Source organism: Motacilla alba, chromosome 5 (genome assembly GCF_015832195.1).
Source record: "Motacilla alba alba isolate MOTALB_02 chromosome 5, Motacilla_alba_V1.0_pri, whole genome shotgun sequence".
Classification (NCBI taxonomy): domain Eukaryota; kingdom Metazoa; phylum Chordata; class Aves; order Passeriformes; family Motacillidae; genus Motacilla; species Motacilla alba.
This window is the reverse complement of record NC_052020.1, coordinates 16,610,819-16,632,099: the sequence shown is the minus strand read 5'-3', so window position 1 is coordinate 16,632,099 and position 21,281 is coordinate 16,610,819. Positions and strand designations below refer to the sequence as shown.

At 40.5% G+C, this 21,281-nt stretch overlaps 1 protein-coding gene across 8 annotated transcripts in view; it reads left to right on the top strand.

Moving 5' to 3' along the window:
• Positions 1 to 20,423, top strand: part of LOC119702198 (mucin-5B) — a 43,968-nt gene extending 23,545 nt beyond the window's left edge. For 6 of the 8 annotated variants that reach the window (XM_038139821.1, XM_038139819.1, XM_038139822.1 and 3 more), the window contains 28 exons: positions 574 to 684; positions 1,119 to 1,298; positions 1,691 to 1,927; positions 2,783 to 2,939; positions 3,154 to 3,282; positions 3,708 to 3,792; positions 3,995 to 4,032; positions 4,792 to 4,947; positions 5,814 to 5,879; positions 6,208 to 6,300; positions 6,930 to 7,171; positions 7,686 to 7,863; positions 8,147 to 8,397; positions 8,855 to 9,038; positions 9,569 to 9,761; positions 10,412 to 10,590; positions 11,021 to 11,090; positions 11,245 to 11,366; positions 11,743 to 11,774; positions 12,222 to 12,399; positions 13,005 to 13,109; positions 13,719 to 13,759; positions 14,328 to 14,450; positions 15,372 to 15,467; positions 16,799 to 16,927; positions 17,801 to 17,840; positions 18,513 to 18,636; positions 19,189 to 20,423. In XM_038139821.1, the coding sequence (XP_037995749.1) occupies positions 574 to 684; positions 1,119 to 1,298; positions 1,691 to 1,927; positions 2,783 to 2,939; positions 3,154 to 3,282; positions 3,708 to 3,792; positions 3,995 to 4,032; positions 4,792 to 4,947; positions 5,814 to 5,879; positions 6,208 to 6,300; positions 6,930 to 7,171; positions 7,686 to 7,863; positions 8,147 to 8,397; positions 8,855 to 9,038; positions 9,569 to 9,761; positions 10,412 to 10,590; positions 11,021 to 11,090; positions 11,245 to 11,366; positions 11,743 to 11,774; positions 12,222 to 12,399; positions 13,005 to 13,109; positions 13,719 to 13,759; positions 14,328 to 14,450; positions 15,372 to 15,467; positions 16,799 to 16,927; positions 17,801 to 17,840; positions 18,513 to 18,636; positions 19,189 to 19,363 (3,714 nt within the window). In that variant the 3' untranslated portion in view covers positions 19,364 to 20,423. Of the gene's footprint in view, positions 1 to 573; positions 685 to 1,118; positions 1,299 to 1,690; positions 1,928 to 2,782; positions 2,940 to 3,153; positions 3,283 to 3,707; positions 3,793 to 3,994; positions 4,033 to 4,791; positions 4,948 to 5,813; positions 5,880 to 6,207; positions 6,301 to 6,929; positions 7,172 to 7,685; positions 7,864 to 8,146; positions 8,398 to 8,854; positions 9,039 to 9,568; positions 9,762 to 10,411; positions 10,591 to 11,020; positions 11,091 to 11,244; positions 11,367 to 11,742; positions 11,775 to 12,221; positions 12,400 to 13,004; positions 13,110 to 13,718; positions 13,760 to 14,327; positions 14,451 to 15,371; positions 15,468 to 16,798; positions 16,928 to 17,800; positions 17,841 to 18,512; positions 18,637 to 19,188 lie in introns of those variants that run through there. The other 2 variants (XM_038139823.1, XM_038139824.1) reach the window with 2 other exon arrangements.
• The last annotated feature ends 858 nt before the right edge of the window (positions 20,424 to 21,281 follow it).

The following is a 21,281-nucleotide window of genomic DNA, read 5'->3' as shown; positions in this document are numbered from 1 at the left end:
GATAGAGTGAGATTTTCCAAATAAAACAAAGCAAATTGACTCTCAGAAGTGACACAAGAGGGCACTGTGTGATCCCAAATGATTAACTCCTTGGTTGGACTGCCCTTCCCGGAAGGCATTCCAGCATTTTCAAGGGAAAGGAATAGGTGTGGTGTTGAAAAGTGTTTCCATCAGCCATCCAAGACTGACATTCTTTTTGTTGTGACGGAAGCACGCAGAGGTTAATGTGTGAGCCTCATATACAATAATTGCATGTAATGAGACAGCACTCAGTGAGACATTTTGTCATCCCCAAATTACAGTTGGTTTTACTAATTTTAAGAAAATATATTTTTACCTTTTGGAACTGTTGCTGTGACAAGTTCATTTCCCTCCTTAGTTTTTCTTTTTGAAAATCCTGGTCAAATATGCATCTGCCACCAGGCCATCTTCTACCAGCCTCTTCCAAAATCCTATAGTTTTAGTGAATGAAGAAGTCAGATCAGAGTACCGTTCACTTAGAGCTCCTAAAAATGCTTATGACTGGTCTAGTTGCCTGACAAGATCTAATAGAATGTTATCTGTTTTTCTAAGGATTTTTGCCCTAATAACATGGATGCTGGCACCTTTCGGATTGTGATTCAGAACAACGCCTGTGGGAAGTCACGCTCCATCTGCTCCCTAAAGATCACATTGATTTTTGAGGTTTGTCTAGAACTAGTTATAACCAAGGAGCTGTAGTCTTGATTTTATAGTAATTACTGTATCATTCTCTTACATTCCATCTCAGTTGCTTCTAAAAGTACCTAAGGAAGTCAAACAGCCAGCAAGCTAAGGCAGGGAAGTTAGGAAAGGCTTAGGTATTTGATGTTAACAGGGATTGAACACTTCTGTGGATGAGGGGAAAGATACAAGGAGTCAACAACACTCTGTGAATGTGCATTTGTGTGTGTGTGTGTGTTTGTATTTGTGTGTGACAGTAGGCTCTGTACATCTGTGACTGTGGCTCACCTATCTACCAAGACAGAGTGTGAAGATGACAGAAAAATAAGGCAAAGAATGAGAAGCAGAATGCCAGTGCTGTTGCGCTAAGTTTTCTATTTGTTTTCCTTCCATGCAATGTATCTGTTCCTTTGTAGAACAGTGAAATAAGGCTGTTGGAAGGAAGAATTCAGGAGATAGCCACTGATCCAGGAGCTGAGAAAAATTATAAAGTGGACCTCAGAGGAGGTTATATTGTAATTGAAACAAATAAAGGGATGAACTTCATGTGGGACCAAAAGACTACTGTTGTTGTTCACGTGGCACCATCTTTCCAGGTAAGTAGGGGGTGGACTGGGAGTTATGATTTCAAAGTCAGAGTTATGCATCCAGAGCTGGAGCCCCAGTTTTTCCAGGGCTTGGGAAAAAAGGCTTGGAAAAACTTTGGTTTAGCGGACAAGAAGAAAGATCAAGAAGGCCATATCTTGAGTTTTATTGCACTGTTCAGTCAGTATAAAACACTCCAGAATATTTGGAGCTAGAAGTATTGGTAACACATTAGGAGTGTTTAGGTCACCTGAAGGCCAACTTTTTCTATGCCATTTTTTTGCTTTCTGTTTAGAAACTTGCACCTATTTTGCCATTACAGGTTCTGTAGTTTATTTCTGTCAAAGAGTGGGCTGCACTCAAAATAACGAAAGGTTTAACTGTGCCTACACACTTTACACAGGGAAAAGTCTGTGGTCTTTGTGGGGACTTTGATGGCCGCTCAAGGAATGACTTCACAACCAGAGGGCAGTCCATGGAGATGAGCATCCAGGAGTTTGGAAACAGCTGGAAAATAACAAGCACCTGCTCAAATATAAACATGACAGACCTGTGTGCGGATCAGCCTTTCAGATCTGCCCTGGGACAAAAGCACTGCAGCATCATTAAGAGTAACATCTTTGAAGCCTGTCACAGCAAGGTAATCCTGTTCTCTCATCCTCAATAGTTTCACACTAGATATTTGTTGCTGTTTTGCAGCACATTTGTGGCATATTTTTAGTATTAAAGCTACTACACAGTAGTACTCGCCTACTTCTCTCAAAACTTCACAGCTGTGCCAAATAAAACCTGTTGCACATTATTGAGGAAGCAGCAGTGCCTGTTTTGAACAACTGAAGATATAGAGGATAGTAGTTGGCCACCAGAAGTAGAAAGTTAGGTATCTGTAAAATGTAGAGATAAGTTAGTCTAGGACTGTATGTGTGGTGATCCTTGGGGAGTTCATTCATGTTATCTAAAGAGACTAATTATTTAGTTTATTTGAGTCACAAATTTAATTAATTTAAACAGAAACAAAGCTATTATTCTTAGGTAGAATGTCTATACAAAGCTTCAGTGAACTTTAATAAAAAATTTAAAAACAAACTTGACTTAATTTCCTTTGTTACTTTATGTTGGCAACAGTTAAAAAACAAGAGACATGAAGTTCAGTGGAAATAGGATTTCCTCACTCAATCACTGTCTCTCAGTTGAAGAGTCCACACACTGTGTAGTTGTGCTAAGCCAAAACAAGGTAGCTCAGTCCTGCAGAAATGACACTGAGAAGGCATTTTAAGTGGCAGCATTACACATATGAGAATAGGAAGATTTAGAGTCCAATTCTATCAGACAGGTGAAAATAGAAAACTACCTGTTGTAAAATATCATGGCTCCATCATGACAATCCCAGTCTGTCACAAACCCTGTACATGACAGAAATTCAGAGCCCTTTCCCTCATTAAAACACAGTGCAGCAGACACAGCTGTGGTGACAGCTCTGTTGGTGTTTTGACAGGTGAACCCAATTCCATATTATGAATCTTGTGTGTCTGACTTCTGTGGCTGTGACAGTGTGGGAGACTGTGAGTGCTTTTGTACCTCAGTTGCTGCTTACTCGAGGAGCTGCAGCAGAGCTGGTGTCTGTATCAACTGGAGAACCCCTGCCATTTGCCGTAAGTACTGCAGGGAAATGCACACAAGAAAGCACTGCCCCTTGTGCTCAGGCACACGGGATACAGAGGAGCAGAACTCTTACATTGCTATGCATGTGTGACTGAACAAGCTCTTTTTATCACGTTTATCTTATTAAAATCTTTTCAACAAGATTTAAAAAATAGTCCCTGCCCAGTCTGTGAGACCTAAATGTTTTTTATTCTTCTGTTCCAGCTGTGTTCTGTGATTATTACAATCCACCTGACAAACATGAGTGGTTCTACAAACCCTGTGGAGCCCCTTGTCTAAGGACCTGCAGGAACCCACAAGGGAAATGTGGGAACTTGCTGTACAGTTTAGAAGGTAATTCTTTCTTGACTTTAATGCAGTTTATGGGTGTCACATCTACTAGTCTGGTTTTAAATGTCTGAAGCTGTCAAGGTGACTGAAAGTTTATCCCATCTGTCCCAGAAGCTCATTGACCATGCCTTGCTAATTCTCTGTGATGATGCCATTCATAGCATCATTTGCCTGCTGCCTTTAAATATATGAAGAGATAAAACACCATTCAATGTAAATTTGTATAGAATAATTATCTGTTGACAAATGCAGTAAATTAAAACTTTGGGGAGGTAAAAAGAGGACTTGGAAAAACAATTGGTAGTAAAAAGAACATTCATACTGGAATCACATTCATTTGGAGATCAAATCTATATTTGGTAGAGGTATTTATGTGCTTTCCTGTGCCTATGTAACTCAGACTAAAAATACTTTGTTTGATTTTCCAGGCTGTTACCCAGAGTGTAGTCCTGACAAGCCGTATTTTGATGAGGAGACCAGGGAGTGTGTCTCCCTCCCCAACTGCACTTCATGGTAGGTCAGTTGATGGTGAGAAAGGTAGAACAGGACTGGAAAGGACAAACTAGGAGATGTTTTGTTAATGTTTATAGGCAGTGGCAATTACTATTAAATCCAGGAGTAGTTTTTTTGTAAAAGTAGGTACAGTTACAAACACTGCTATTACATATACAAATTAATTTCAATAAAACAATTCTTTTTTACTCTTTCTCTTCAGCGATCCTGAAGAGAAATTATGTACTGAAGACTCCAAAGGTAACTTTTCACCACCCTCACCATGCATTGAGTGATGGCAGGACTACAACAACCCAACATTACATGTTACTGCAAACATACTGGTAATAGGAGGCCGGACAGATAGTTTAATATGTGGGTGCAAAGCAGCACAGATATACTTTGATAAGCAAAATGCAGCCTTTGACCTCAAGAATTGTGTAAAGGATAATCATGAGGAGGAAGGAGACAGTTGTGATATGTAGGATTCATCTTACACAGGTTAATATCACTTTTTCACTTTTCCACTTCCTTGGTAGCCACTGAAGACATATTGTAGTCTGTAGCAGGCCATTCATGGTACCTCTTTTAATAAGCACTTTTAGAACAGGGCAAATATTGTAGAAGTACTGTTTCCTGACCATTCATTTAATAAAATAAACCAAGATAGCTATTTTATTAGATAAATATTTGTGTGCCTAATGGATGCATTTGGTTAAGGTACAGTATCAGTTCCCATATCTGGGAAAAAGCACATCCCAAAACCCAGGGTGACCCAGCAGACAACACATTTGCAGCCTAGCTGATTTTGTTACAGTAATAGATACACTTCCTTTGGTTCTTACATGTACAGTCAAATAAATGAGATAGACTCATAGTGCAGCTTCTCAAATAGCAACTAAGAAAGTTTCTTAGCCAGGTAATTCAGAAGGGTAAATGCAGAGTTTGGTTTGCTTTTCACTTGTGTTTATATTGCAAGTGTCCTCTGTTGCCATGACATTTTTTCTTTTGGTGCCTCAGTTTGCCTGTGCTGCTACAATGGGAAGACCTATACCTTAAATGAAACTGTGTATAGCCACGTGTCTGGGACCAAGTGTGGTGAAGCTGTCTGTGGCCCTAATGGACAGATCATCAAAACCCTTACCCACTGCACAACTCCACCTACACCAGCACAAGGTACTAGATTGATAAGAGGCTTGGTGGTGATTCTGTGGAAGTCCACAATGGTAATGAGATTTATCCATCCTGGGAAAAGATTCCTACAGCATGTCTAGGATAACAACAGAATTTAAGACTGTTGAAGTTTCAAAACTGAGGGATCAGAGCTTATGGGTCTTGTGGTGAGGACCAAAAGTGCAATCTTATAGATTCTTGCTGACCTTACTATTAGTGAGGTTAAGAGAGAATAGAAAGATTCAGCAATTTTTCATACAACATTTACAATAAGCTTGACCATATCACAGTTGCCACTCTGGTGTTGTTAGTCTCAATATTTCATACTTCTAAATCTTTCTTTTCTCCTTCTTATCACCCATAACACATTCCGTTTTTTATTGTACTGTTTTCTGCATTGGAGTAAGTGAGTCTTATACAGGTCACTGGAATATGAAAATAAAGCTTCCTGGCAGTTAACTCCTGTTCCAAAGACATTTTCCAGCATGAATGGAATGTGAAAAATCAGAAAATTTCTTTATCTCTTTTTCCTAAAAGATATAAAGAAAAGTGGGGAATTTGCCACATGATTTTTACAAATAAAAATAAGTGTCTGATTTATATATATATATATATTTATCTTTATATATATATAATCCTGGTAGCAATTTATACAAGGGCAACAAAGAAAATGAAATGAGAAGCTAACTCTACTCATGTGAGTGGAAGAGCTAAATGGTGGTGAACCCATGTGTTTGGTATTTACTGGAAATGTTAAAAAATGGAATAAGGACAGTGGAGTAGTACCTAGTAAAGGCAGGATTATTGAAAGCAGACTGTAGGTGGCGTAGAAAAATGTCTACATGATCTATCTCTATTTAAACCAACAGTTTCTTTGAAAGAAAGCATTAAAAATCCAAATGGACTGCCACTGGAAATCACCTCTCCAAAGTCAGGTGAAGTACTGCAGGACTAGAAACATTAAATTGTAAGGAATAAATGACAGAAGAAGGGGTGTTTATTGTATTATGTATAGGAAAAAAATAATTAGAAGTCGGAGGGTGTGTGTGTGTAGTATTATAGCACCATACTGTGTAATAGAGTGTGTTTCTAAATAGAGAGGATGGTTTCAGTGTGGATGTGTACAGAATATAGATTTTTTTATTTTAAAAAAATTTAATTTTTTAAATTTTTTTTGTGGTTGTAGAGAATGTAAGAGATGTTGTAGGGCTTGGAAGTAGAGTAATAGATGATTTAAATACTAATTTATTTGATTTCCTGCAGAACCACATATGCAATATGTAACATCTGCACCTCCCTCATCAGAGGTAGCCACTCCCTGCTTCTGCAATGACAATGGACAATTGATACAAATAGGTGAGAAAGCATGGAATGTTTTTTCTGCACATCTGACATGGAAAGATGTACTGATAGATAAAAGTGCTTCAGCAAGTGCTCATTCTGCCTGTCACAGTTGGACATTACCAGAAGTTGTTACATCTTTGAACTGTAGCTAACACCTTCAGAAGTACTCCTCTCCCACATCAAATAATTCTGTTCTGGTTTGAATACCCCTGGTGTAAGGAAACTCATAATGTTGCTGATGTCAGAAGAGCCCTGGATCCCAAACTGCTGAACATGAGCTTGTAACTGACAATAATATCCCAAAAAGCAGGGGAGGGGGAGAGTCTTCTTCTGTTAGTATCTCCTGCTTCACTTTCCTCCTGGTGTTTGTGAACAGCAGATGCACTTGGTGATGTACTCAGTATTGGCTCTTCTTGTACTCATTTTCAATTCCTTCCAATGTATCTAAGAGCAGAATTTCAGATTAGGCTTTGTGGCCCTCCCTCAGTCTTTGCCATTTGGATGAATTGCTGTCCAGTTCAGCCACTGAATCCCGGGAGCTGCAGACAGACAGTCCCCAGAGCATGGCTGTTGGGTACAGATAGTTAAATGCAGGGCTGAGAATGCAGCCTCAGGCTAACACTTGGGTTTTGCCCTTGCAGGAGAAAATGTTTCTCTGCCAGTGAATGTATCAGGTCGTTGTGCTTACTCCATCTGCAATAAATCATGTCAGCTTGAATTAATTTGGGCAGAGTGTAAAACTGGTCATACTGAGACCCTCAAGGTCTGTGATCCACGTTCTGAAACCTGTCCACCAACACCTACTCCTGGTGTAACAAACCAAGTTCCTGCTCCCACAAGGACTTCTGTGAGTGATTGTCTTGCACTCACTCCTCCCAGAAAGGTGAGAGACTCTGAAGATGTTTCATCATTCATTGTTCTACCATTCATGCATTGCCTGCAGCCAAGGTTCGGTGTTCTCCTCTGATGCTGGTATCCAGCACTACAGCTGGACTGTAGGTGTGGCTGAATGAGATGATTTAGAAGTATGCCAGAAACCCCTCACTGAATGAATAAGTTGAAGATTCTTCTGTTCACCTGAAACACCTAAATGATTGTATGTGAGCAGAGCTACTTAAGCTGAACAAAGACTAGGAAGCCACATCTGGCAGCATCCTACCATCAGAAGTTATCAGGGCCCTAACATATATACCAAAAAAAGTAGATATCAAGGCTTTCTTTATTCCTATATGGTTCATATTGCCTGGTTTCCAGAGCCAGTGTAGACACCAAATTTTGCCATGCTAGACAATTAACTGAACAGAATGTAGTTGCTGTGTGTGATTTTAAAGATTTTGTGGCATTACTTTGTTATTTGCCTTTCCTCCTTTTGTTTTTTTTTTTTCAATAATTAATAGTTTAATGAAACATGGAATTTTGGAAACTGCCATACTGCCACTTGCCTGGGAGAAGGAAACAATATCAAATTGTCTGTCATGACTTGCCCGCCTCAGCAACTGAAACTCTGTGTCAATGGTTTCCCGTTCACAAAACACTCCGATGAAACTGGTTGCTGTGAAGTCTCTGAGTGTCAGTGTAAGTGGTGGGAGAATTCCTGAAATTTATGTTATGTTCAGCTGGGCCTCAAAAAAGAAAATCTATCTGGTCAACATCTATATTATAGTCATATCAATTCAGTAGGAACGGAAATCCCATCTGAAATCTTGTCTGTTAAAAGCAGATGTCCTTGCTAGAGTCATTTTTCTTTATCAAACTGGATATTTTGTCTCTGACTGGAAGTGAGTAAAAAGGTTAAAACCAGCTTGTACTTACAGGTAGTTCAGAAGTCAAACTTGAAGCCTGTCATTCTGTCTTCTAGGTATTTGCAGTGGATGGGGAAATGAGCATTATGTGACTTTTGATGGAGCATATTACAATTTTAAAGAAAACTGCACCTATGTCCTTGTGAAGTCAATTCATCCTGACTCTCACAACTTCTGGATTCACATAGACAATTACTACTGTGCTGCCACTGGTGGAGCAATTTGTTCAATGTCCCTCATAATTTTTTACTCTAACTCTGTTGTTATTCTGACACAAGCAATGGAACATGGGAAAGAAACAAACTTGGTAAAGTATTGTGTTTAAATGAATTCTCAAAATTATTTTGCTTTAGTTATATTACTGTACTGCCAAATGTCCTGACAAAGGATGACAAAGGATTGTCCTGACAAAGGATGACAAAGGATTAAGCTTGTAAAATATGGAATGGGTAAGAAATGCAATTGCTTTGCTTCTTCTCTCTCTTTTTTTGCTTTTTATCAATAGAATCTGTATATTCTAAAAATCTGAGAAATGATCACATGGCTGAAAACTGGGGGTTTTGTCCTGATAGGAGAATTCAAATACAAATTGCAGCATATTAAAAAGTAATATCAGGCAACTGCTTAAATGACTGACTTTGACAGACATCATTTGGTGCACCTAAGGTCTGAATTTGTGCTGCTCTGCTTTCCAGTTGCACTAATCTTGTTCCTTACTCAATGAAGGAGCGTCCATAATAACCTTTCATTTCTTTTCTTTTTAGATTTTGTTTGATGACAAGAAAGTTGTTCCAGACATTTTTAAGAATGGTATCAGAATAACCAGTTCTGGCCTTTATGCCATAATTGAAATACCTGAATTAGAGGTTTACATCTCCTATAGTCGACTTGCATTTTACATAAAACTCCCTTTCAGCAAGTTTTATAACAATACCATGGGACTCTGTGGTGAGTGTCCTCATCAGCTGACAAAAAGTATTGCTCTGAATTTTCATCCTTCTATCTCTCATTCTCTTGTAAAATCTCTAAATGCTTGCAACTTCACTATTTCTCACAAACATTAATAAATTTATTTAATGGAAAGACACTGTCAGGAAATGTAGTTTTAACTCATATCATTCATTCTGTTCACAGTCTGTTGGGGGATGGCGATAGAATTTTTCTAGGCCCTTCCTCTTCATCAGATCTACTTCATGTAGGAATGTAGGAAATGTGGAGAATCCTGTGCCATCTCAGTTACTCTGGCCACCAGAAGAAATGTATCAACCAACACATCAATTCTGTGTAGTAGCTACATGAGCAGCTGGCAAACTTTTTCTTCGAGCCTTCACTTCCTAGAAACAGTTTGTGTGAATTTATCCAGGATTCCACACGTTGCTCCCTTCACACAAGGAGGAGAACTTCCTCCCAGATTTTCTCTAAAAGCAGCTTCATCAGCATCAACTGTCCTTGAACTGTCATTTTTATATTGCCACCAGGTACCTGCACCAACCAGAAGTCTGATGATGCTATGAAGAGGAATGGTGAGGTTGTCAAGTCCTTCAAAGAGATGGCATTAGATTGGAAAGTCCCATATCCTACCAACAGATACTGTAACCCTGGTGTCTCACAGCCATCGAAGATTGAGTATCATCAGCATTGTGTGCCTTCTAACCTGTGTAAAATCATCTGGTAAGACAACTCCCGAAAGTATCAGAAAAGAGTCCACAGGGTAATTTCGTTCTTCACTAAATGGCTTGGGTGAACTGATTCTAGGATATGAAGACAATTCAAAGTCTTGCATACCTTGTGAAACTGAGCAGTGAACTGATGTGTGTGTTCTTGAGTTTGGCAGACATTTTTCAGCTTCATCAGCAGAATCAGTCCTCTCTTAATTGTGTCTGCTGCTTGGCACTCCGTCTGTCAGTTCTGGAGAGGGCAAGTGGGAACTAGCTGTAATTCAGTATCTGAAAGCTCTGAATGATACGAAACACAGTCAGAATATAGTAAGCAAATATATGTATCTGTTTTTTAAATAATTTTGTGGTTTAAAGCAGGATTTTCAAACATGCTAGCATAAAAATGTCAGCATATAGACTTATAGCTATGAGCCGTGCAGGAGCCTTTGCAGGTAGCAGTCCAACATAATATTGTTTCCTTTCAAAGCATTGTGAAGAATGGCAGGCAAAGCTCATTCTTTATTAAGCAGTGGGGGTGTATTGCCTGTGAGAACAATTTGTAGTTGTACCTTGTGGCTTTGCCTGGAGCAGGGGGGATGGTTTGGCTCTGAGTTGAATTCTTCCTTGGAAGTAGCCCAAGGTTTTTCTCCTTGCTTTGTGAAGGACCTTGACGGAGTGCCACGGCGTGGTGCCCCCCCAGCCCTACTACGAGGCGTGTGTGGCGAGCGGGTGCTCGGAGGAGCACCCCAGCACCGAGTGCCAGAGCATGCAGACCTACGCGGCGCTGTGCGGGCTCCACGGGGTCTGCGTGGACTGGAGGAGGCTGGCGAGCGGGCAGTGCGGTGAGCCTGGGAACGGGCACTGAGTTAAGGTGGAAAACACCCCCTGGGGTGAAGCAAGTCTGGCCTGCTCTGCCCTCCCCTGCTGCTCTGGACCTGAGAAAAAGCAGGAACAAACCAAAGAGGTTGTTCCAGCCTAGACCCGGTGCAAAACAAGGTGTCTCCTGCGTAGCTCAGGCGAGGAGTTCTATGCAGCTTGGGCGCTAGATGGCAACGCGCCGCTTCTCTCTGCGTGCTTTGCACTGCTGGCCCCGTCGCTTGCACCTTGCTGTCCCCATCGGCCCCTCTCGCTGGAGCTGCAGGGCCCCCTTGCCGGGCTGTGCGGAGCCGGGAGGCTGCTGCGGTAGCCGGGCGCTTTGTCCCTTCGTGTCCCGGCATCGGAGGATACACCTGGGTCTGGGCTTCTTAACTTGTGTATTGCAATGTTCCACAGAGGCCAGCTGTCCTCGGGATCAGGTGTACAAGCCATGCGGGGAAGCAAAAAGAAACACTTGCTTCAGCAGGTGGGTTATTTCCTGTAAGGCGTGTTTCAAGTCCATAATGTGAAGATTACCAGGGAAATTTGAAGTTTACATTCCCTTGGGATTTAGGTGTCTTGATTGCCCCGGGCTACATTTTTGCCTCTCGTTCATTCTCATTTATATTCTCATTGTGCAGAGGAGTTGTTATGGACACCCTTCCTTCCCAAAATAGCACATCAGTGTTCGTTGAAGGATGCTACTGTCCTGATGGGAAAATTCTGCTGAATGATCATGATAGCATTTGTGTGTCTGTTTGTGGTAAGAAATGGTATAAATGGTGCTATGGGAAGTGGGGGTAAGAGCCTGACTAGAAGTGCACATTAAGGGGATTGTTTTGGGTGCAGAGGAAACGGAGGAGACCTTGTTACTGACCCTTTCTGGTGAAGCTGGAAGCATTCCAGATTGAGAGTTTCTGCCTGCTCTCACATGCCAAAGATGCAACTTTCAAATGAACAAAGAATAGCATGTTGAAGATGTTTTTGTGTTTACAACCTGTGACTTTGCACTCTGAATTTCTCTTTCTCTTGGAGGCTGTTTCTCAGATTTCAATACCTTCCTTCTGTTCCTGTTTTTCTGCTTCTGTTGTTTTCCCTGATGGAGTTACCTTTAAAGTAACATCTAATTCATTTTATAGGTTGCACTGCACAAGATGGGTCAGTGAAACAGGTAAGAGAAAGGAAAATACTGTCTTTATAGTTTATCTGTGTTCTGTGACCTTCTGCAAAAATGACTGCATAAGTTGTTTCTTTTAATTCTAAGCTTAAAAACCAGTGAACTGCAATGACATCGGGGAGAAAATCAGATTTTATTAACTCCAGGACTTGTTTAATCACTTGAGGTACAGAAACAGAAAGAGCAGTTTGTGGGAATCAGTTTCCTGGTAGAACTATCAGGCTTTCCTCCTGGAAACACATGAACCTGCGAAGGAAGGTGCCAAATAATGGTATTTTTTCTTACTCTTCCCTTCTTCTCCCTCTGGGATTTGAATTGCAATTTCCCTACACAATAAATTAGGTCAACTCAGTCCTACCTACACTGGCTTGCAGCAGGCATTCATTGATATAATGCTTCCAGGTTTTGCTCTCTGAACTGCTATTCCTCTTGTTTTTATAGCCTAGAGAGGCTTGGGAACATGGCTGCCAATACTGTACTTGTGATGAAGTGACCTTGAACATCTCTTGCTTCCCCCGCCCGTGTGCTAAATCTCCACCTATCAACTGCACAAAAGAAGGCTTTGTACGCAAAATAAAACCACGTCTGGAAGACCCTTGCTGCACAGAGACAGTCTGTGGTGAGTAGATCCTGCACTTGCCATAAAATGTCAACATTTGCCTTCATCAGTAATCCTAAAGTGAGATGTGGTGCCCTACAGGTAGCAGATTCAAATAAGCACACTGGAGAGGTCATTTCTTCCATCTGTATGCCAGGAGCTCTTGCTGGCAGAAAGGAACTCCTCTGGTCCACCTTGTACTCTAAATTAGTGCCATGACCTGACAGATATTTACACTGGAAAATCTCCTGTGGATCATTGGGATGAGCAGGCACTCCACAGGATCCTTTGGCTCTTGTCCTTCTGAGATGAGAGGGTGATCCTTCCACAGAGATTCATCCAGTAAGAGAGGATGTGTTCATCTTCCAGGCTTCCCTAAGGCCTCCTGTGGAGGTTCCTGACATATATTTGCCCTCAGCTTTGCATTTGCACCCTCCCAGTCCCAAATGCACACCACAGCACAGGAGTAGCCTGCTCCTAAACCTGGTTGTTCCCAGTACCTATACTAAGACACAGAACAGAGAATCCTGGCAATGGTAATAGGATGGTTTTTTTCAAGCTCTGTCCGTAAGTAACACTGCTGGATGGGAGGCTCTGGCTTACTTTGTCTCTGCTGTCTATTGCAGAATGTGATATAAAAACCTGCATTATCAACAAAACAGGATGTGACTTAGGTTTCCAGCCAGTGGTTGCTATGTCTGAGGATGGTTGTTGCCCAATCTTCTCCTGTAGTAAGTACCTTGTTTCCTTAAGATGTTTTATTCTTTGAAGTATTTGATTTTTCTAAATGAGTTAACATCATGGCAGAAGCCTCTTCCCTTCCCTCTCAGCCTTTACAATTGGGCTATTTTTTTTTTCTTTTTTTCTTTTTTGAGTTAAAATAACTGATCCAGGTTCTCTGTATTCAGTGTTCAGGGAGTGTAAGCTATTGACCATGTACTGAATGATGGTTAAACTGAACCCATCCAGAAGCTCTGCTGCCACAGATTTACACACATAAGCCCGTTAGCTTTGTTACCAGCACAGTGGTTAACAATAAAGAAAAGGTCAAGTAATTTCATGTATAGGTAAAAAAACCACAAGGCAAATAGATTTTATCCTATGGAAAATACCAGGGTTAGAATTATCCCCACTTGATGCACAACTTCTAAGCAGATGCTACATGTGGCCTTCTGAATACCAAATAGCACCATGTACTAGTTGCTTTTTTCCCTGTCTTGTGTGGGTTATTAAGTTCAGCTCTACTCTTTGACTTCTCTAAATCACTCACAATTTGGAGATGAGTACAGAAACTGCATCATTCCTAGCACAACCTTTTCTTTTTTTTTTTTTTCTTACAGTTCCAAAACATGTATGTGTTTCTGAAGGAGTTGAATTTAAGGTAGGCCTTCTTCCAAAAACTTCTTCCTATGAGTTAATGTTACCTGAGTCAGAATTATCTGAAGCTCTTGTTTTCAAGACTCATACAAAAAGCAGGATTAGAATGGCTTGTAATTCTTCCCTGCCAGTAGTTTCCCTCCCAACACCAAGTAATCTGTGATTCTGAGATAGGTTATTCAATAGGTAATGCTTGAGACCAGTAAGTTGGTTACTGAAAGAGATCTTGCCTATGGTTTAGAGTCAATGGGTCAGAATTGTGATTGAACACAAATTTTAAATCTCACTGAATGTTGTAAGATTACTGCTTGGTCAAACTGACCAAAAATAGATGCTTGGAATTTATAAAAACTCATTTAACATCATTGAAACACTTGGGAATGTCAGCCTTGTGTTCATTTTGTGATACCAATGGTGAAGTTTTAGAGATTTGGATGTGTATTCATTTCAGGAAATTCTTTCAAAAATAAACCTCATAAGCATTAGGGGTTTTTTTGATAGGCCAGGGGGAATATTTATTCCAGAACCCTCTGAATTCTTGTCATGGTTTTCTCTCTCCCCTATATTTCCAGCCAGGGGCAATGGTGCCTAAAAGCTCTTGTGAGAACTGTGTGTGCACGGATGAGCAGGATCCTGTGACACAGACCAACCACATCCAGTGCCTTCCAGTGCAATGCCAAACCACCTGTCAGCAGGTCAGCACTGACCACAATAGCTGTTGAGCTGAAGCAGGGACAGTGTTACTGCTTTATCTATGCAACACAGCAGGATAGACTCTTCTATTGATTGTTTTGTAAAGTCCTTTTTCGGGTGCTGTTATTTTTGCTCCAGCAAATTTAAGAGGTCACCCTTGGAAAAGTGCTCTGAGGGGAAATGATTGCAAACCTGTTAAAGTCTGACTGCTGAAAGATGTTTGTGTCATTCTGTTCATGTTGTCCAATGTCAGCTCATAAATGAAGATTTTAAGGAAAATGCACAGTGGTTTATATGTTTCCAGACACTTTCACTTGTGGATGGGGAATACTCAATTACTTCTCAGTACTTGTGAGAATTAGCACTCAAGTTGTTCAATCTGTTCCTGAATATAAGTAGGGTGGTTGCTTTTCCATTCATGCCCAGATAAGGACAGATGCACCACCCATGTTAAAAACCGACAAAACCTTTCATTACACTTTTTCCTTAAGCCAGCCACACCCACAGCCATCAGAAGACCAATGTATACCTTAAACAGAGGGAAGAAAATCTTCACATGTCTGACAGCAATAGTTCTTGTAGATAATGATATCAGACCAAGCAGTGGTGGCAGATTGTGCAAGTAATCATGTGCTAAATTAATTTATTTGACCTCTTTTGTGTGTTAGTCTGAAGAGAAGAGTAGTCAATGACAGGGTCTTCATGGCAACTGCAGTAGCCAGAAGTCATTATTCAGTAAGCAGAAAAATTACCAGCTTTGATTGTCAGGCTTAATGTGGTTCCAACACATTTCAAAAGACAACAAAACTGAAACCAGAAGGCTGGCTCATTTTCTCTGCCATCTTCAGTGTAGCTTTCATCCAAAGATGTTTCAGCAACAAGACGCAGATTAACATGGATAAATGGAAACTTTATTCCCACAGGGTTTTCGCTATGTGGAAGAGAAGGGTCAGTGCTGCAGCCAGTGCCAGCAAGTGGCATGTGTGGCAAATTTTCCATTTGGCAATGTGACCATTGAGGTAAGCACTCCCTTGCTCTGCACAGAAGGCTGAACTATCAAAAAGACCTCAGCATTTTTTCAACCAGTGTAATGCATTTCAAGGCTGGGAGGACCTCAAGGAGATGTAAAAATGTCTGTGTTTCCAAAGTGAATGTAGATGTTTATACAGCTGTTCCCTGCTGTGCGCATCTCATAGGCACTACCATGTTGACAGTTATATTCCCTGGCAGGAATGGAAATCATGTTACCTCCACTTCTCTTGACATGAAATAGAGAGAAAGAATTTAGAAGGGATGGTGACATGGTGTAATACTGCTCTTGCAGAGATACATGTGTTGGCTTCACATCACACTGCTCCCATCTGAAGCAGTTTCATTATCTTGCCCTGAAGATACAGGGATATAGTGTGAGCAAGCTGATATAGCTGTGCTGCCACTGGTTCTGAATTTGCTGAGGCAGAAATCAAGTGACACAGCTGCTGTATGTTCTGTGACTTGGTAACACACACAACTAATGCATCATGTCTTGTGAATGTAGCATTGTGAAGGCAGGAACTAAGCCTTTAAAGGATGGGCTTAATGATCCCACCCTCAATGATACTATAGCTTGGTCTTTTCCACGCTTAATGGTACTATGATTCCATGATTCTAGCGTTTTTTGGTTTTATTACAGCCTGCTACTCCTGTGTATGGTTAATGATGCTGTTTCAACCAGTGTCTTGTCTTACATGCAATTGTTCCTCTGACAGCTCTTGTGTTCTACATATTTTCTATTTCATCCTTTTATTCCTTGATAATTTATCTTACAAGCTAGATTTTTCTGTTCCAATATATAGTTTTTATCTCTGCATGATGAGGCTTTGCAGTTATCTATTAATCTCTATTGCAAAGACATTTTTTTCTCTTTCATTCCTTTTCATTTTCTTCCATCTATTAAAAAAGAAAACTGTTGAAATCCTTTGAAAGAATTATTTTTCTTTTGTGTATATTTTAGCCCACAAACATTAGCACACCTACCTTCTGGCATTTCTGTTCATACCTTTATGCTCATTCTGGCATTCTTTCATTCTTTCATTGTGGGAGGCCACAGAAGTGATTTTGCATAGACTGGTAGTGGGTGAGCTTGGTACATAATTAGTAGATCTGAGTTGCAGACATCTCAGCCCTTTCAGAGTGATATGAGCAACCCCATCTCTGCCAGTTCATTGACTTTATGACTGTTTCAGTTTTCTAATTTTATCGCTATACTCCATTGACTTGGTTTTTTGTTTGGGTTTTTTTTTTTTGTTGTTGTTGGTTGGTTGGTTTTGGCTTTGTTCTTTAAATTTAACTTTTTTCCTGTTTCTATCAGGTTGGAAAGAGTTATAAAGATCCATATGACAACTGTACTCAGTACACGTGCACTGAATCAGCAGGCCAGTTTTCCTTGACTAGTACAATAAAGGTCTGCCTACCGTTTGAAGAAGCAAACTGTGTGCCAGTAAGTATTTTACAGCCAGAAAAAGACTTCTGTAATGAGCCCTACTCCTGTCCTGGGAGTTATATTTGCTGTTTTGAATGAGTATTTTTTGATCTTTCCTTGTTTGAAGGAAATGTGCTTTTCCAGCCCTGTGTCACATGGAAATAAGCTAAAAATATTTGCAAACAAGCCCGCACCATTTACATTGTTGTAGGATAAGCATTAGAACTTGAAAGAGAAGGGTATTGGAGCAATAGCAAGGAAGGATTTTTCATCACTTGGGAAACATCAGTGTTATAAAATGCAATTGAACAAGTGGTAACTCACCATGGATCCTTGGGGGACTGATGAACAAAGTGTCTTTTGATATGTGGTGTCCCATTAAGTGAGGCAGTGGAACATGAATGATCAAGGAGTAATATTCATACCCAGGCTTTCAGCTATTGGTGGCCTGCAGTAACTTTCAGTAGCATTTTGGGACTTCAGAGCAGATCAAAGCAGGGACTAGGACAGCCATGTACTTGAATTAATTCCGGGGTAGGCTCTGCCCAGGCCAGGCTGTTCAATTCCAGGGACAGCTGTCAATCTCTGGGGCTGGGGTTTTTATGCTGGCTTCAGTAGGACCTAAGTAAGATCAGGCATGTATGACAGGGCATCTTACCTGGCTTGTGAGAGGATATATAGTTCTAAGAAAATTCTCTCCCTTCCTTGCTGGATGATTTGTTTTGGTTTGGGTTTTTTAAGCAGCTTTATATGTAATTGGTACACAAGTAGGTCTGATGAGGAATTTGTATGGACTAGAGATGAGGGACTGTAACTGAACTCTCATCATTGCTGCTGTCTGCTTAGCACTACATGCATCTCAACTGACTGTTCTGCTTACTTTCAATACAGGGGACAGTTGAGGTGTCTTCAGATGGCTGTTGTAAGACATGTGAGTGCATTACATCGCTGCTTCTCTATTCCAATACTGTTTGGTCCTTGCCTGCTTGTAGCCCTGTTTCTGCATGGACTGAGAACCTGCACATTCCACAGACTGAAAGACAGTTTTACAGCAGCAGAACTGTTCTGCACCTCACAGCCAAGACTAAAAATCTGCCTTATTCTTCCAATGGGAGGACTACAATTTTTTATCTCCTTTTCTGTGTTTTTAAATAACTGAAATACTGTTAGCTTGAACTATATTCCTGGCAAGAAAACTTGTAGAAACTATTCTCTGAGTTCTTGCATCTGCAAATTGCATTGAAACAAAGTTTTGGGTTTTTTTTCTGTAGCATCCACTCAGAAATCCTAGGTTGTTATAGAGCCACAAACGTAATTTATAGCCATATTAGAAAAACCTAAACCCTTCATGTCTCCTTTAGGTCTTGATTCAACAGTATCTTTAGATGCTAAAGCTAGTTCACAAATGGAAAAGTACATTGACCCGTGTGGAATCATTTTGCTGAATTAATGCCTCTTTGCACTTTCGTTTGTGGTTTTGGTTGTGCATTTGAACTGTGAGAAATTTTACTAGGATGAATTGTCCTTGGTTTACTGGCAGATACCTTTCAAAACATTTGTTCCCCAGTCTGAAGAAGCCTAACAGAAGTGTTCTTCTGCCCAGGTATTGACCTGCCACACAAATGCAAACGCAATGTGAAGGAGCAGTACATCATCCATGGCAACTGCAAGTCAGCTGCTCCTGTCCCAGTGCCCTTTTGTGAAGGGATGTGCAGTACCTACTCTGTGTAAGTAGGAAGCCTTTCTCTGTCCTCCTCTGTGGCTTGTCTTCCTGGGTTCTTGTCATCAGTGGGCTGCTGCTGTTTGTCCCCTTCCTGCTGTTTGAGAGGACTCAGTTGGGAAACTGGGTGTGCAGAAGAGCAGTCACAAGCAATGGCTTCAGGGTCATAGAGTGCCTTATCTTAGTCAGGAAAATAGATCCCTTGGGAAAGAGGTCAGCTAAATTTATTAAACATGCTCTTAAATATGTGCTTGTATGGTTTTTGAACAGCTCTAGGAGGCTTTCCTGCCTTTTGTTCTCTGCATGAATTGCTCCTTTCTGTCTTTCTAGAATATGCCAAATCCAAAATCCACTGAAGTTACTGGGATTTTCCCCACTGGTGTCAAAGGATCTGGCTCTGCATGGCCAATAGCATCCTGAGGAAAGGCTGTTATGAACAAGCAGAAAAATAGACAGGAAATTTTGCTCTTAGTAATATGTGCATTTGGAGCAGCAAATATGGATGAGTTTGGGAAGACCACAGGCAGCAGACTGATATGAAAAAATCTCATTTCTATAGGTATTCTTTGGAGGCCAGTGAAATGGAACACAAATGCACTTGCTGCCATGAAAAAAGAAGTCACAAAGTGAAGGTGGAACTGGTTTGCTCAGACCATAAAACAGTCCGGTTCACATATGTGTACATAGATGAATGTGGATGTGTGGAAACAAAATGCCCAAAGAGGATAACATGAGTATAAACTAAAGGAAACATTTCATCTCCCATTTAATCCTTTCCTAGCAAGTGAATAGTTTAGAAAACAGCTGTGAGTAACCTTCAAATGACCATAGTAGCACTTTTTCCTTCTGGTATTATATGCAGTTATGGAAATTAGCTGAGATTTTACTCTAAATGTTTGTAGAATAAACTGCATTTCAAAGAGGACTTGTTCTCCTGTTTCAGTGATGCTGCTAACAGGGCAAAGGGGCTGATGTCTTTAATCTCACACTGATGTATAAATGAAGGTTATTACAAGACACTCTAGAGACAACTGATGCCTTTCAAAAGTCCTGCCTGAAGAAAGTGCAGTTTTAAACCATAACCACATGTATTTAATTTCCCTTAGAAGTGAAACAACAATCACTTCCCCAGCTGCAGTTCAGGCAGAGGCAGGACTTGGCTCAGGGCCACATTTCTGTTCTTCTCCCCAGTGGTCCCAAATCTACTTTGGCTGTGACTCTGGGTGACTGGAGGAAGTCAAAGTGGTTTTTGTCCTTCTTTACAGTGAGCACTATATCAGCAGTGTAAAAACATGGATCTTACATATACACTACAAAATGAATATATTTGCACCCTTATTGGGAGTCCTTATCTCATTGGGGGTTTTTATTATTTGCCAACATCAAGCTCTGATCTGCGTGTTAGTTCAGTCTCACTACTGGTTACGCAGCTATGATTTCTGTTACAAATAATTGGTTCCCAGCTAGCATGCCCAGTGGTACTGGTGACAGTATTTCATGTGGACAGGGATCAAGGTGATCCAACAATACCTTGAGAGTGCACAAGGAAGGCAGATGGTTCTGTTATTTGTGCAATTTGTCTTTTGTGACCTGAAAGAGAACTGAAGACTGTGACTTTCTTGGTGTCCTGCAGCCTGATGTGGAGGCTTTTTGAGAATTGTTTTGCAGGGAATGCTTTTGAGCTGACCAAGTAGATATGATACTCATTATACTTTAGCTTTCCATTTTTAAAGTGTTGCAGCTCTTGAGCCCCAAGGAATTTTTAATTTTCTTATTTTTCATAATAAATTCTTTCAGCAGATGTCAGGTTTTTTTGATGTGTACTGTTTCATCATGGTGTCACTGATCTTAAAATTGTGGAAATCTTTGACATTGCTTGGTTATAAGTTATAGGAACCTCCAAATAATTCAGTTAACTCTCTGTGCAATGCAGCTCCCTTGGAAGGCACAATTGCTTGACTTAGGCTTATGTACAAATTTCACACTAGTCTAGAAAACTGTTTTTGTTGATATAAATCAAGAACACAAATGCTTTTGCAATGCAAAGAACAGCACCAAAAAAAAAACCAAAACAAACACCAAACCAGACATCCCTTTCTTTCCTCCTTGCCTTTCCCTGAGGGGAAAGAGGTCATTCTTGAGTCCTTTTGTCATCAGAATAGTAAGTAGACTCTGTAAGTAGTCATATACACACTCATGCAAATCAACCAGCCAACTAACCCTGCAAATCAATAATTGTCAGCCAGGTGACTTAGCAGGAACAGGATCTGAAACCTTTCACATCTCTGCATTATCTTCAGGTGGGAGAAGGGAATAAACCACAATCTAATCATACCAGCTGCCTTTAGATTTCTATTTTCTTGTCTGTTTCAGTGATGATGAGATTTTACACAGAAGCTGAGACTCTCATTGATTTAAAGGCATGCTTTCTTGTTCATTTTTGGCATGCATTTTGCTTTTCAGGCAAGTGAAATGCTTGAACCAAAGGCATATTTTCATCTCCAGGATGCTTTTGATCATGTGAAATATCATATGCCCCTTCTTCATTCCCAGTTACATCTGGCACTCCATTTACTCACTCAATCCAGCATCTAACTGGCCTATGTGATACTACTTAGAGGCCTGATGGCCAGGTTTTAAAGAGTACTCTCT